The 19,078-nt window shown below is 42.0% G+C and overlaps 1 protein-coding gene across 1 annotated transcript in view; it reads left to right on the top strand.

Moving 5' to 3' along the window:
- Window positions 1-14,153, top strand: part of LOC147034142 (SH3 domain-binding protein 2-like) — a 54,700-nt gene extending 40,547 nt beyond the window's left edge. Inside the window, exons 9-12 of the mRNA XM_085877211.1 lie at window positions 7,053-7,123; window positions 7,975-8,041; window positions 8,363-8,422; window positions 12,235-14,153. Of these exons, the coding sequence (XP_085733337.1) occupies window positions 7,053-7,123; window positions 7,975-8,041; window positions 8,363-8,422; window positions 12,235-12,372 (336 nt within the window). The 3' untranslated portion in view covers window positions 12,373-14,153. The remainder of the gene's footprint in view (window positions 1-7,052; window positions 7,124-7,974; window positions 8,042-8,362; window positions 8,423-12,234) is intronic.
- The last annotated feature ends 4,925 nt before the right edge of the window (window positions 14,154-19,078 follow it).

Genomic DNA, 19,078 nt, shown 5'->3' with positions numbered 1-19,078 from the left:
CAACACAGGATGATGGGCACACACAACACAGGATGATATACACACAACACAGGATGATGGGCACACACAACACAGGATGATGGGCACACACAACACAGGATGATGGGCACACACAACACAGGATGATGGGCACACACAACACAGGATGATGGGCACACACAACACAGGATGATGGGCACACACAACACAGGATGATATACACACAACACAGGATGATATACACACACAACACAGGATGATATACACACACAACACAGGATGATATACACACACAACACAGGATGATATACACACACAACACAGGATGATATACACACAACACAGGATGATATACACACATAAAACAGGATGATATACACACACAACACAGGATGATATACACACACAACACAGGATGATATACACACACAACACAGGATGATATACACACACAACACAGGATGATATACACACACAACACAGGATGATATACACACAACACAGGATGATATACACACACAACACAGGATGATATACACACAACACAGGATGATATACACACACAACACAGGATGATATACACACAACACAGGATGATATACACACAACACAGGATGATATACACACACAACACAGGATAATATACACACACAACACAGGATGATATACACACACAACACAGGATGATATACACACACAACACAGGATGATATACACACACAACACAGGATGATATACACACATAAAACAGGATGATATACACACACAACACAGGATGATATACACACACAACACAGAATGATATACACACACAACACAGGATGATATACACACACAACACAGGATGATATACACACACAACACAGGATGATATACACACACAACACAGGATGATATACACACAACACAGGATGATATACACACACAACACAGGATGATATACACACATAAAACAGGATGATATACACACACAACACAGGATGATATACACACACAACACAGAATGATATACACACACAACACAGGATGATATACACACACAGCACAGGATGATATACACACACAGCACAGGATGATATACACACACAACACAGGATGATATACACACACAACACAGGATGATGGGCACACACAACACAGGATGATATACACACACAACACAGGATGATATACACACACAACACAGGATGATATACACACACAACACAGGATGATATACACACACAACACAGGATGATATACACACATAAAACAGGATGATATACACACAACACAGGATGATATACACACAACACAGGATGATATACACACAACACAGGATGATATACACACAACACAGGATGATATACACACACAACACAGGATGATATACACACACAACACAGGATGATATACACACACAACACAGGATGATATACACACACAACACAGGATGATATACACACACAACACAGGATGATATACACACACAACACAGGATGATATACACACATAAAACAGGATGATATACACACACAACACAGGATGATATACACACAACACAGGATGATATACACACACAACACAGGATGATGGGCACACACAACACAGGATGATATACACACAACACAGGATGATGGGCACACACAACACAGGATGATGGGCACACACAACACAGGATGATGGGCACACACAACACAGGATGATGGGCACACACAACACAGGATGATGGGCACACACAACACAGGATGATATACACACAACACAGGATGATATACACACACAACACAGGATGATATACACACACAACACAGGATGATATACACACACAACACAGGATGATATACACACACAACACAGGATGATATACACACAACACAGGATGATATACACACATAAAACAGGATGATATACACACACAACACAGGATGATATACACACACAACACAGGATGATATACACACACAACACAGGATGATATACACACACAACACAGGATGATATACACACACAACACAGGATGATATACACACAACACAGGATGATATACACACACAACACAGGATGATATACACACACAACACAGGATGATATACACACACAACACAGGATGATATACACACAACACAGGATGATATACACACAACACAGGATGATATACACACACAACACAGGATAATATACACACACAACACAGGATGATATACACACACAACACAGGATGATATACACACACAACACAGGATGATATACACACACAACACAGGATGATATACACACATAAAACAGGATGATATACACACACAACACAGGATGATATACACACACAACACAGAATGATATACACACACAACACAGGATGATATACACACACAACACAGGATGATATACACACAACACAGGATGATATACACACACAACACAGGATGATATACACACAACACAGGATGATATACACACAACACAGGATAATATACACACACAACACAGGATGATATACACACACAACACAGGATGATATACACACACAACACAGGATGATATACACACACAACACAGGATGATATACACACATAAAACAGGATGATATACACACACAACACAGGATGATATACACACACAACACAGGATGATATACACACACAACACAGGATGATATACACACACAACACAGGATGATGGGCACACACAACACAGGATGATATACACACACAGCACAGGATGATATACACACACAGCACAGGATGATATACACACACAACACAGGATGATGGGCACACACAACACAGGATGATATACACACACAACACAGGATGATATACACACACAACACAGGATGATATACACACACAACACAGGATGATATACACACACAACACAGCATGATATACACACATAAAACAGGATGATATACACACAACACAGGATGATATACACACAACACAGGATGATATACACACAACACAGGATGATATACACACACAACACAGGATGATATACACACACAACACAGGATGATATACACACACAACACAGGATGATATACACACACAACACAGGATGATATACACACATAAAACAGGATGATATACACACACAACACAGGATGATATACACACAACACAGGATGATATACACACATAAAACAGGATGATATACACACACAACACAGGATGATATACACACAACACAGGATGATATACACACATAAAACAGGATGATATACACACACAACACAGGATGATATACACACACAACACAGGATGATATACACACACAACACAGGATGATATACACACACAACACAGGATGATATACACACACAACACAGGATGATATACACACATAAAACAGGATGATATACACACACAACACAGGATGATATACACACACAACACAGGATGATATACACACAACACAGGATGATATACACACAACACAGGATGATATACACACACAACACAGGATGATATACACACACAACACAGGATGATATACACACACAACACAGGATGATATACACACACAACACAGGATGATATACACACACAACACAGGATGATATACACACACAACACAGGATGATATACACACAACAGAGGAAGATATACACACAACACAGGATGATATACACACACAACACAGGATGATGGGCACACACAACACAGGATGATATACACACAACACAGGATGATATACACACAACAGAGGAAGATATACACACAACACAGGATGATATACACACACAACACAGGATGATATACACACACAACACAGGATGATATACACACACAACACAGGATGATATACACACATAACACAGGATGATATGCACACATAACACAGGATGATATACACACAACAGAGGAAGATATACACACAACACAGGATGATATACACACACAACACAGGATGATATACACACACAACACAGGATGATGGGCACACACAACACAGGATGATGGGCACACACAACACAGGATGATGGGCACACACACCACAGGATGATGGGCACACACAACACAGGATGATGGGCACACACAACACAGGATGATGGGCACACAAAACACAGGATGATGGGCACACACAACACAGGATGATGGGCACACACAACACAGGATGATATACACACAACACAGGATGATATACACACACAACACAGGATGATATACACACAACACAGGATGATGGGCACACACAACACAGGATGATATACACACAACACAGGATGATGGGCACACACAACACAGGATGATGGGCACACACAACACAGGATGATGGGCACACACAACACAGGATGATGGGCACACACAACACAGGATGATGGGCACACAACACAGGATGATATACACACAACACAGGATGATATACACACACAACACAGGATGATATACACACACAACACAGGATGATATACACACACAACACAGGATGATATACACACACAACACAGGATGATATACACACACAACACAGGATGATATACACACAACACAGGATGATATACACACACAACACAGGATGATATACACACATAAAACAGGATGATATACACACACAACACAGGATGATATACACACACAACACAGGATGATATACACACACAACACAGGATGATATACACACACAACACAGGATGATATACACACACAACACAGGATGATATACACACAACACAGGATGATATACACACACAACACAGGATGATGGGCACACACAACACAGGATGATATACACACAACACAGGATGATGGGCACACACAACACAGGATGATGGGCACAAACAACACAGGATGATGGGCACACACAACACAGGATGATGGGCACACACAACACAGGATGATGGGCACACACAACACAGGATGATGGGCACACACAACACAGGATGATATACACACAACACAGGATGATATACACACACAACACAGGATGATATACACACACAACACAGGATGATATACACACAACACAGGATGATATACACACAACACAGGATGATATACACACATAAAACAGGATGATATACACACACAACACAGGATGATATACACACACAACACAGGATGATATACACACACAACACAGGATGATATACACACACAACACAGGATGATATACACACAACACAGGATGATATACACACACAACACAGGATGATATACACACAACAGAGGATGATATACACACACAACACAGGATGATGGGCACACACAACACAGGATGATATACACACACAACACAGGATGATGGGCACACACAACACAGGATGATATACACACATAACACAGGATGATATACACACAACAGAGGATGATATACACACACAACACAGGATGATATACACACACAACACAGGATGATGGGCACACACAACACAGGATGATATACACACATAACACAGGATGATATACACACAACAGAGGAAGATATACACACAACACAGGATGATATACACACACAACACAGGATGATATACACACACAACACAGGATGATGTACACACACAACACAGGATGATATACACACACAACACAGGATGATATACACACACAACACAGGATGATATACACACACAACACAGGATGATATACACACAACACAGGATGATATACACACAACACAGGATGATATACACACAACACAGGATGATATACACACATAAAACAGGATGATATACACACACAACACAGGATGATATACACACACAACACAGGATGATATACACACACAACACAGGATGATATACACACACAACACAGGATGATATACACACAACACAGGATGATATACACACACAACACAGGATGATATACACACAACAGAGGATGATATACACACACAACACAGGATGATGGGCACACACAACACAGGATGATATACACACACAACACAGGATGATGGGCACACACAACACAGGATGATATACACACATAACACAGGATGATATACACACAACAGAGGATGATATACACACACAACACAGGATGATATACACACACAACACAGGATGATATACACACACAACACAGGATGATGGGCACACACAACACAGGATGATATACACACATAACACAGGATGATATACACACAACAGAGGAAGATATACACACAACACAGGATGATATACACACACAACACAGGATGATATACACACACAACACAGGATGATGTACACACACAACACAGGATGATGGGCACACACACAACACAGGATGATATACACACACAACACAGGATGATATACACACACAACACAGGATGATGGGTACACACAACACAGGATGATGGGCACACACAACACAGGATGATGGGCACACACAACACAGGATGATGGGCACACACAACACAGGATGATGGGCACACACACCACAGGATGATGGGCACACACACCACAGGATGATGGGCACACACAACACAGGATGATGGGCACACACAACACAGGATGATGGGCACACACACCACAGGATGATGGGCACACACAACACAGGATGATGGGCACACACAACACAGGATGATGGGCACACACAACACAGGATGATGGGCACACACAACACAGGATGATGGGCACACACAACACAGGATGATGGGCACACACACAACACAGGATGATATACACACACAACACAGGATGATATACACACACAACACAGGATGATATACACACATAAAACAGGATGATATACACACACAACACAGGATGATATACACACACAACACAGGATGATATACACACACAACACAGGATGATGGGCACACACAACACAGGATGATATACACACACAACACAGGATGATATACACACACAACACAGGATGATATACACACACAACACAGGATGATATACACACATAAAACAGGATGATATACACACATAAAACAGGATGATATACACACACAACACAGGATGATATACACACATAAAACAGGATGATATACACACACAACACAGGATGATATGCACACACAACACAGGATGATATACACACATAAAACAGGATGATATACACACACAACACAGGATGATATACACACACAACACAGGATGATATGCACACACAACACAGATTGATTTTCCTTTTATTCACCTTGTGCAGGAGTTCACACCAGAAAACCTTGTGCCGACCGCCATGTTTTTTCCTACTGCTGACACTGCTGTTGTTGAAAGGTACTGAGAGCATAACTGACCTCCGAAAGCTTAGTTGCCCCATGTCATATTTCAGGGCCATCTATATATTATGTAAATGCAAAGAGAGGAAAGTGGAGGGGGAGGGGGGGTTCTCTTATCTCTTTTCTCCCACTACTACCACATACCACATCCATTGATTAGGCATTTTGTGGGAATTGTTGATAGCCATCTGTGCATGCTGGAGTTCACTGGTGAAGCTGAGAATAATGTCACCATTTTATAAATTCACTATTTCAAATCCAAAATTTTACTTTGGAAAATGCAAAAATAATTATCGAATGTAGGATTGAAGTTACAATTCAATTTTCCATTTGGGTGGAGATCATTATTGGTTGAGGGCTGAGGGAGGGTGGTGGCTTTGATTTTGTTGGTTTATGGTTTTGATTTTGTTCCAACGTGGTGGTGATAACACGTTACAGTATGCGTGTGGAATTATGAAGTTATATATTGATTCAAAATAGTTTGTTTGTATTAATTATATTATTTTACATTAACATCTATTGATAGTTTCGCATCAGCTTTAACAGTTGCAGGGGATGCACTGGCAGTGTGGTATTAAATTGTGGGGACAAAGTTCCAACATGTATTTATTGCAGCGAAAGAGGCGGTGAAGTGGGGGTGCAGGTGGTGGTTTGGATCGGTGTGCATGGGGCAAAGAGGATCAAAATAGTATTCCACTATCTTTGGCTACATAATAGATGAGCCCTTCGTTTCTAAAATTGCTGAAGCTCATCGATGACATAGAGGAATGTGGCTATGTGCTTCACAAAAGGAATAAACACACAAGTATTAGTTGATGCTGAATGCTTGCTGCGTGTGCTCTTTAACAGCACTTTGCGGAGGAATCAAGTGGAGCACGGATTGTACTGCGTACGGCAGTGTTCACAAGGTGGACAGGTGAGCAATGCTGAGGTTGTTCCCATTTTGGTCAACAAAAGGATTTAATTTAATCCTGTTTAAATTGTATGTTGTATAAAATCATACAAAAATGAGGACAAGTCTCTTTGTTTTGAACTTTTCAGTAATATTTCTGACCAGAAACATTTTTTTCTCGGTTTTACTCAAAATACAATTTTCAAGTTTATGGCTCCTGTAGTTGTGTTTCTAATGTCTGGCAATTTTTTTCATGAATCAAAATATTCTTAATTTAAAATGTTCCACATTCATGTCCGGACTTCATTTCACTCGGAGAAACCAAACGCGAATTCCCTCCCTCAGGTTCTTGTGGTGTGGGATGATGTCAGCCAGAAAATGCGAAATTTCAAGATATTCAAAAATGTGAGTTTGTTATACCAGCTGGATCTCTTTTTTAGTATCATTGTACACATCTGTGCACATCTGTCCTGTCCTGTTGTTTTCCTGCCATTTTCATGCTCATGGGACCCGCTTGAGGGGCAACAAAGTTCAGCTTCTAGCATGATTCGGTCCATGAACCCACAAACTATATTGGAAAACTTAACTTTTGCTTTGTGTGTAAGTGGCCAAATTTGTGCCTGGGAGACTTACAAACCCTCAGCAGGTGAGCTTTAAGGGGAATGAGCCAAGTGCTTGAACACTTAATGGTCCTTGTCTATAATGCCATAGCCCCAAAACATTTCCAACTAGAAGGGCGCTCAGTAGAGCACATACCTCCGCCACGTAATGCCTGATCCACGAGAACATATCGGGCCCAATATATTTTTGAAATATCATGCTATGCAGTACTATATCCTTTTTGGCCCTCTCTCTCAATGGTGAAGAAACACTTAAAAAATTAAATAATTCTAGTCTCCAGATCCGGATCCGGATCTTCACCAAAATCTAATCAGTTCGTCCTTGTTGCACACCCAACCTGTCCACAAAATTTCATCCAAATCCGTCGACAACTTTTTTAAATATCCTGCACACAGACAAGCAAACAAACAAACAAACAGACAGAAAGGGATAAAAACATAACCTCCTTCAACTTCGGTGGCGGAGATAAAGACAGGTGCGAATGGAAGATGTCAAACAAGAAACCGAAACGACAACGAATCCACACCCAACAATTTTTTTGTTTGTTTTTTTTTTGTATACTTTGTCAAGGCTCGTGTAAGAGCTAAAACACAGAACATATAACAAAGGGAGCAGGAGACAAGAAGGGGAAGAGGGAAGCACAACAACAGTGAGGATCAGAGACATTAGGAGATCTGTGGAAGGCAAAAAAGACAAAATGAAAATATAAAACAAAATATCAACAGATATACATTGACCACTGGAAAAACGATAAAAGAGGAGGAAGGTATTAAAAAAAAGAGTTGGACAGATTGGGGATAGACAAAGAAGGAAGGCTCTTTGGAATAGCTAAAGAAGAGGTCAACTCAACCGATCAATTGGTAAATTTATAACAAAATCATCCTCCTCAAAGAAAATCAACACTGAGTGCTTTGCAGCAGCGCTGCTCCCCCCCCCCCTGCCCCCAAAAGAAAAAACAGGTAAACAAAGCTGCAACAAGAATAGACCAGGTCCCACAAACAGAGACCAAACACAACTGGAAACAGAGACGAGAGACACAGAGAGAGCAACTGAGAAAGGAAATTGGACAAATACAACAATTTCTGAGAAGAAACCAAAGCCCAAAGCTAAAGAAGAGAATCGAAAAAATAAATAAACAAATATATAATCAAAGACAAAAGACTGAGAGATCTCTCTCTCTCTCTCTCCATCGAGTGCAGCCGTTGGCTGCTGGTTGCATCATTGGTTGGGACGCTGCAATGCCTCTGATGCAGTGTCCCCCTTACCAGGACACTGGTACTCATTTTGCCGACCTCGGAAGGATGGCAGGCTGAGCCAACCCCACGTGGTATGAACTCAACAGCCAAGTGGGATTTGAACTCAGGATCCTAGGATCCCAAGCTCACCACCCTAACCATAAAGCCAACACCAGGCATAGAAGGCATGTAAAAGAAGAAAATACTAAACAAGGCCATACTCGAAAACTGTAAAACGAGAAGAAACAAATTGTCCACAGCATGGAGTGGACGTCCTACCTCCCCTATGGATAGACCATAAAAAGGTTTTAATAGTGTTTCATATTCATGGATGATAAAATGCATGAAGGTATGCGAGATTAACCCCCAAATAATCGAACTAATTTAGGAAGCAATGGAGCTCTGGAATACCACGTTGATATTACAGCACTCGGAAGGAAAGATCAGAATACTACTTGGGTTGAAGATATGACACAGGATCCCTCAAGATGATCGACTTTCATCCCCCTGTTTTGCCTGGTCCTGGACTCACTGAGCAAGGACATGGATACATCCTAACATCCAATAAAAAAACGTCCAAAGAGACAGGAAAGGTGACGCATCCAATGTGCATGCTCTTCGCACCGAACAACTGAAATTACTGAAACGGTACTTTGACGATATTCAATTTGGCCTAGATAAGTGTACCAAGTACACGTTCATACAAGGTAAACCAACAAAAAACGGACAACATAAAAATTGACCTAAATACAACAATACAGAAGCTATACAACAAAGCATCTTTCAAATACCTTGAAGTTGAAGAGGGCCACCAAATATGTCACAAACAAATACGCAAGACAATTAATAAAGAATACCAGAGTAGAACGAAGTGAATCTGACAAACATACCTCTCCCCAAGAAACAAAATCAAAGCCATAAACCAATTCTCACAGTACCAGTGTTCTAATACAGCCGCAGAACAATAAACTGGCCACAATCAGAAATCAATAAAGTAGATATCAACACAAGGCAACTCCTCACTATGCACAAAATGTTCTACAAAAGTCAGTGCATCCCTAGAATGTACCTGCCGAGGTGAGAAGGAGGTCGCGGCCTGATGGAACTCAAGCAAGTGCACAGAATGACAACTTTAAATTGTCTGAATGCGTGAAAAGTGCAACAGACTACCGAATCCAATTTGTACGCAAACACAAAGACAACAAGCCATAAAAGGTATACTATCGTGGCAGAAAAGGTATCATGGCATTCCAAAAATTAGGCCCAAAGGGGGGTCTATGGGAGTTGCCCCCTAAAATAGATATTTGCTTTCTTCTCAGAAACTACACTGGCAATTCTGATGAAACTTGGCCACAACCTCCATGACGTACCAAAGTTTGTTGATGGCATTAAAAAAAAAAAATTGGGGTCTCAGGGGGTCTGTGGAGGGAGTTTATGAGGAGTTGCACCCCCCCCCCTACACATACACACCCAAAGAGATATTCGCTTTCTTCTAAGAAACTACACACACAATTTCGATGAAACTTGACCGCAACCTTTATCACCATTGATGTACCACGGTTTGTTTACGGCATTAAAAACAAAAATCCGTAGATATTTACTTTCTTTTCCATTACATATTTTGTTGGTCATACTACCAGGTGAATGCCCAGGGGTATTTCCCCTATGTTTTTCGTATTAAAGCTTATTTTAACCTGATAGACTTTGCGGGTGAAGTATGTTAATCATTTCCCTCATTTATACTTGCTTCCTCACTATCCAGTAAGTTTTTACCCTTCCCGTTTAAATTTCTACATCCTTGAAATGCACAGTGTTGATGCTTAGCATTCAGACTTCCTATCATCTCTTCGTCTACGCCAGTGCACACCAGTGCACCCTGCAATGACTTGACTGGAATACATTGTGGGTCATGTATTTGGTTTACCAAAAAAAAAAATCTTGCATCAGCACGAGGGCAGATCAGAAACTTGAACCTTTTAACAATCTTAAGTGGGGTGTTCAAACGGTTCTACAAATGAAATCCTCACAATAGTCCCTTTGTTCAGTGGGGTTTTACGATACGAGGATGGAAATCTTGGCTATGGATGATTCCCAGCTTATGAGCGAGACAAACATTGAATCAGGCAGTCAGTAAACTGAAGGAATTCTTCAGATCTCTTTTGAATTGATGGCGTATTTTAGTGACGCGGCTCCAGTTTTCTAGTGTCTTTTCTCTTATTTCAAAATCCACAACATTCTGTCTGTTTTTGTTTTTCTCTTTCTCTCTCTCTCCTTTCAGTTCTTCCTTTACTTTCTCTCGATCTCTCTCACCTTATTAAAACCTTCCCTCCATCTATGTGACGCTCACTTGTTTGTCTCTAGGACTCCGGATGCTTGTGGCTAGATAGGAAAGAAGAGAATGCCCGCTTCTCGTGCCTGGCCGACCTGGTGCTTTACTACAAACACCATATCCTTCCCAACCAAAAGGACCTCGCACTTCACCAGCCGTACCAAACGTGACCCAAGCAGCTCTTTAGATCCAAAAATTTTCAAGCACGTGTATATATATTTTTAATCTGACATTTTATGCAGAGCGACGTTGTACAATGACAAGTTGAATTGTGTATGAACGATTGTGATTGCCAGAGTTATGTCAATATGGTGAAACATTTTTAACGACAGCAACCTATAAAGAAAACAAGATACTCCACTACAGCGGAATGCCCTGGTCCGTTAAATGCCCTGTAAAATGAGCACCCTATTTAACAACCATTTTATGGCTCTTAAAGTTTTATTGGCTCGCCTTTCACAGAACCTGGTTTCTAAAACTGCAACGAGCCAAAAGAAGTTGTATTGTATAATTAATTTTTAGGCATCTTTAAAAACTTTAATTATTTTGCATTAAAAAAAACTTTCATGTCGCAGCACTTAAAAACAATAGATTTTGTAGCCGGGCTACATAAGTTCCATGATGCAGATAAAATTGCTCTTCTCTGATCAAAATAAATGATCATCAGTGTTCATTTGTTTCATTTGCAAGTTTATTTTGTATTGTGCTTTCACAAGGTCTTCAACCTCAAAAATGTCGTCACCACCCACACCTTGCCAAAATAGCCCATGCTTGGGAAAGACCGTCAGCATCTGGATTTCATTTTCACTGTTCACCATCACGCCAAAAAAATGCAGCTATCAGTGTCAACTGCAACACTGATATTAACAATGGGCGGCTCTGTCTTTCACAGACTGCAACCGCAGCCGGAAGTTCCATTTTAACTTTAATACCTCATTTCCTGGGTACAATTCAAAATCCTTTGAACTGTGTAATAGATGCTGAAACAAGTGCCTCATGTTGGTCATAAACCTTGTAGCAAGTGCTGGTGTGGCACATGGATTCAGTGTCACCATTCCAGTGAAGAGGTGCCATTATATTGTTACGGCCACCAGATTCGGACCAGCGTCCCAATACCAATCCTGATGAACCAGTGTTACGGTGGACTGACGGGTGGACTCGAGGTCAAATTCTCCACCTTCAGGAGCACCAATTTAATGACAAATCATCGAAAGAGACCATACGCAGTCTGCCGGGAAAGCCAAATAGATCTTTGCTTCAGTTTTAGGCATATAGACAGCTCTACCAAGAATCTGACGCTCTATCTGGATCATCCTACAAACAGGAAGGAAGCCCGAGCGGTGGCTTGGACTATTCGGCGGTGGTTTGAATAGAACCTCCTGTGAGGTAATGACACCAATTTCCCACGATCGCGCTTCTTAACCACGCTGGGGGTTAATAGCCAAATGTTTTGCATGCCGATCGAGGAAGGAACGAGGAATGAAGCTTGTTTGGTGAGGCTTCTCTGAAAGGGTCGACGCATGCAGCAATCCCGAGGCGAAACCAAAACTCCATTTCGGACTCCAGAGAGCAATTCAATCCAACAGCTGCCTTTTTAAAATCACTCCTCTCAGCCGTGTCTGCGGATGTTCTGCAGCTCCTTATCATCCGCCAATCTCAAGTTCTTTATTATCCGCTGATCTTAACTCAATTTTTCATCCCCCAATCTTGAGTTATTTTCACTCGGTTGATCGTTTTAACGGCCCCAGTGAGTGATGAACGAAGCCACGTGACCAACAGCTCCATTCAGGAGCTGCCATAAAGGTTTTTCCACCGACTGCAGTGAAGCTAATTGTTGGATTAACACTCTCAATACCTTATATTGTTACGAATTTGGAAGCCTTGTGCACACACACAGACAGCCGTCCTCGTAGCTTAGTTATTTCGATTAGTATGTGTTTCTAGTTAGAATCCATCCCCTAGTCTAATGGGTGAATAAATGTTCATGCGCTGTGAAGTTATTTTAATAGTCAGGTTTTCTTTTGTTACAACACCAACGATGACAACAACACCAACGATAACAACACCAACGAAAACCCTCTGCTCCAGGCATTCTCCACCCGCTGAGTAGGGCAAAGGTCAGGCCTCCACCCACGATTCGCTTGGCAACCTGCCGAGTAGGGGAAAGGTCAGGCCCCACCCACTGATTCGCTAGGCAACCCACCGAGTCGGGGAAAGGTCAGGCCCCACCCTTCGATTCGCTTGGGCACTCCAAGAAATGGAATGCGACAGCCCCCACCGATGGCGGTCAGGCCATGCCGGAAGCGAGCCGTGCCCGGGAGGGATAAAAAGGGAACGGAGAGACAGAAATTGGTTCTTCTTGGTTCTTGGTTCTTGGTCCTTGGTTCCTGGGTGGTGGTTGTAGTTGGTGGTTGGTTGGTTGAGTCTACTCGGGCTGGTTTGGAAGGATCGGCGCCTCGTCTTCACCAGCGCATGTTCTGGAGCGTGAGAGGATCCGCCGGAGCTCAGGAGGTCGCTCGCGGATCGCTGGTGTCTGGATTCAGCTCACTCTCACCGGTACCCAGTCCGAATCAACTCAAAGACCACACGAGGTGGACAGGTCCGAGGCAGAACCTGGTCTTCAGCTCATCCTCTCCATCCGAGCTGGAGGCCTTAATAAAGACCACTGTGGGTCTGATTATTTTGGGTGTGTGTGTGTGTGTTTGTGGTGCCAGTCCGCTAAGTAATGAATTGTATAAGTGCCTTGCTGTACATATGTGCTTATCAATATTTGGACAACTCTGCCATTACATGCTCCCCTCATTTCCCTATTGTTTAATAAATATCCCCATTTGTGAAATGTATCGGCTCGTTCATGTCCTTTCCTCCATTGGCTTAGCGTGCTGCGTGTTGGAAGATTAGCAAGGCCGTTGTGCCGCCATAAGGGGACATTTGGACCGACAGGACTTTGGTGACCATCCGCTCGGATCACACGCGGTTCGAGTACGCTAGCAGCTCGTTCCGTATGGGTGCCGTCGAGGGTGTGGCGATTCGGTAAATCGCCACATGGATATCTCGGTACTGTATTTTGAAAATTGGCAAATAACCCTGTATCACATGGTAGAAATATTGATGCTTCACGGTCCGATAAGGGACCCGTACTTCTCGGAGTTTTCCGAAAAAGTACGATCTAAATTCCAGGTGATCGGCGGACTCGACTCTACAGCTCCATCTAGCGGTCGTGCTCGCAGCCGATACCTGGCCCCGCAACAATATGACTTTAAAAGAAACATTTAATGAAAAGAGAACAGAGGATGGAAGGATCACAATTAAATCTGTCCAGATATACTTCAACACGTTGTGATACTTGTACACAAATACCATACTCTTATGCTGAACATTTACTAAGGAAATAACTATTCTACATTACCCCCCTTTAAATCCAATCACATCCCCACAACATTGCCCCCTCCTTTCTCCGAGGTCCGTCCCAGACCTAAGAGGACAAGCTTTGATCATTTCCGAATGACACATACACATTCCAACATATTCTAATTGCACATGTATACATTGTTTCCCCACTCTACATGTCGATAACTTTCCGACAGATTCTCTTGCTATGTACATACTTAAGAATTCGATATCCCTGCATAATAAGGAAACAAAGGCTGCTTTTACACAATTGTGGTTGGTGGGAGGGCAGCATAATCATTCATGACATTTAAAATGTTTAAAACATGATGGTACAAAAGAGAAGCATTCGTACTCTAACCTAATATTCCCCCCAAAAAAACCTTTGAACCTTGAACTAGCCAACACAAGTTCATCGAAATAATCAGATTGAAAAAGGATTGCTCTGCGTGCCAACCGAGGAAGGAACAAGGGACGCAGCTTGTTCGGTGAGGCACGACACAGCGGCTCTCTCTGCAGGCCCGATGCATCCAGCAGCGCTGAGGCAAAAACAAAACTCCTCTTCAGATTCCAGGTAGAAATTTGATCTACATCTGCATTTTTGTATCACTTCTCTCAGCTGCGTCTGCGGGTGTTCCCGAGCTCTTTATCCTCCGTCGATGCCAGGCTCTTTTTTTTCATCCGCCGCTGATCTCATGGTCTTTATCATCCGTCGATCAAAAGATATTTTTCATCCACCAATCTGTAGTGCCTTCAGAAAGTATTCACACCCCTCGTCTTTTGCTAAATATTGTTGTGTTACAGCCTGAATTTATAATGGATTAAATTTGTTTTGTTTTTAATTGGCACCGATCTACACAAAATACCCCATAATGACAAAGTGAAAAGATATTTTAAGAAAATTTTACAAATTAATTACAAGCTGAAATGTCTTGCATCAATAAGTATTCAACCCCTTTTGCTATGACATTCCAAATTGAGCTCAGGTGCATCCAATTTCCTTTGATCATTCTTGAGATGTCTCTCTACAACTGGATTGCAGTCCACCCGTGGCCAATTCAATCGATTGGGCATGATTTAGAAAGAAACACACCTTTCTATATCAGGTCCCACAGTTCACGGTGCATGTCAGAGCAGAAACTCTATCAGGAAGTCCAAGGACTGGTCCGTAGAACTCCGAGTTGGAATTGTGTGGAGGAATAGATCTGGGGAAGAGTATGAAACAATTTCTCGAGTGTTAAAAGTTCTCAAGAGCACAGGAAGCTCCATCATTAGGAAATGGAAAGAATATGGAACTGCACACTCTTCCTCGAGCTGGCCCTCCAACCAAACTGAGAAACTGGGCATGAAGGATATTAGGCAGGGAGGTGATCAAGAACCTAATGACCACTCTGACAGAACTACAAAGTTCCATGGCTGAGATGGGAGACCCTGCCAGGACAACAATCTCTGCGGCACTTCAGAAATCTGGGCTTTTTGAGAGCGTGACTAGACAGAAGCCACTCCTGAGAAAAAGGCACGGTGTGTCAATAAACGATGAACTTTGGGGCAACCGTTGGCTGGGAGGAGGCAGCCTGAAGAGAAGGACTCGCTGTGCTGAGAAAAATGAAAGACTGAGGACATTTGAAAGACTGAGAACATGAGGCAAAAGATTCTGTGGTCTGATGAGACGAAAATTGAACTCTTTGGCCTGAATGCAAAGCGCTACGTCTGGCGGAAACCAAGTACAGCCCATCACCCATCTAACACCATCCCTACCATGAAGCATGGTGGTGGTGGCATCATGCTATAGGTATGCTTTTCAGTGACAGGGACTGGGAGACTTGTAAGGATAGAGGGAACAATGAACGGAGCCAGATACAGGCAAATTTCTGAGGAGAACCTGCTTCAGAGTGCAAAAGACCTTAGAATGTGGCAAACATTTACGTTCCAACAGGACAATGACCCCAAGCATACAGCCAAAGCAACACTGGAATGGCTTCAGAACAAGAATGTGAAAGTCCTTGAGCGGCCAAGCCAAAGCCCAGACTTGAATCCCATTGAGAATCTGTGGAAAGAATTGAAGATTGCTGTTCACCGACGTTCTTCATCCGACTTGACAGAGCTTGAGCAAGTCTGCAAGGAAGAATGGGAGAAAATCCCCAAATCCAGATGGGCAAAGCTGATACAGACATACCCAAGAAGATTCGAAGCTGTAATCACTGCAAAAGGTGCTTCCACAAAGTAATGGCTCAGGGGGTTGAATACTTATTGACGCAAGATATTTCAGCTTTTCATTTTTAATTCAATTGTAGAAATTTCTAAAAACATGTTTTCACTTTGTCATTGTGGGGTATTTGGTGTAGATCGGTGACACAGAAAATTAAATTTAATCCATTTTAAAGGCTGTAACACAGGGGTCTCCAACCTTTTTGGGTGGAGGGCCACAAAATCAAAGTGGTGAGGGGCGGAGGGCGCACCCAAAAAAAGGACGCTAAATTCCGAAAAATATAAATATATAATTTATATGTGGAAATTTAAACAAAAATTAGTGCTGAATATATTTTTCTTGCCAACGATTATGATAAATGAATAATCGTGTTAAAAGCACATGTGTCGAATATGAATCAAAATCATAATAAAAATTACAGAACGCTTTGATCATTGATCCTGACAAATTGGCAGTATCGTGGGCCGCATTGCAATGTAAACTTAATATGGCACCGCGGGGCGCATAAATCCGTCTCAGGGGCCGCATGCGGCCCGCGGGCCGCAGGTTGGAGACCCCTGCTGTAACACAACAAAACGTGACAAAAGTCAAGGGGTGTGAATACTTTCTGAAGGCATTGTAAGTTATTTTCACTTTGTGCTTTAACGGTCCCAGCAAGTGATGAACGAAGCCACATGAACAACAGCTAAATTCATCATGAGTTGCTGTAGCGGTTTTTTCACCTCCTGCACTGATACCAATTGCCAGATTAGCACCCACAAGACCTTGTATGATCTTAAAAGAAGATTTAACTAAGAGCCTTCACATATTTATTTATTTATTATTGTGCAGGTACATCAAGACAAACATTGCACCACCACAGGATTGCGAAAAAGTGAACCGAATCACTGTCGAGTAGCTCTCCTGATGATAGATTTAGAGGATGGAAGGATCACAATTAAATCTGTCTTGACATACTTGGACAGGTTGTGATACTTACACACAAATACCATACTCTAATGCTGAATATTTAATAATGAAATAACTATACAATGTTTCCCCCTTCAACCCCTATCTCATCCCCACAACATTCTATAATCCCGCATGAGCAGGTGTCCCCCCCTCTCTTTTTTTTTATTTTCTATGAAGTACATGTGCTTTGCATTTTTTATCCCTTTTTTTGGATAGAGAGTAGAGGCATGTGGAACAGCAAATACACTGAACGGATATGGACATAACAGGAGAGAGAGAGAGAGAGAGAGAGAGAGAGAGAGAGAGAGAGAGAGAGAGAGAGAGAG

Source organism: Eptatretus burgeri, chromosome 1 (genome assembly GCF_056783735.1).
Source record: "Eptatretus burgeri isolate ZD-2024b chromosome 1, Ebu_testis_v1, whole genome shotgun sequence".
NCBI classification, from domain to species: Eukaryota; Metazoa; Chordata; class Myxini; order Myxiniformes; family Myxinidae; genus Eptatretus; species Eptatretus burgeri.
Note: the sequence above shows the minus strand (reverse complement) of the source record. Positions and strands in the feature narration are given on the sequence as shown.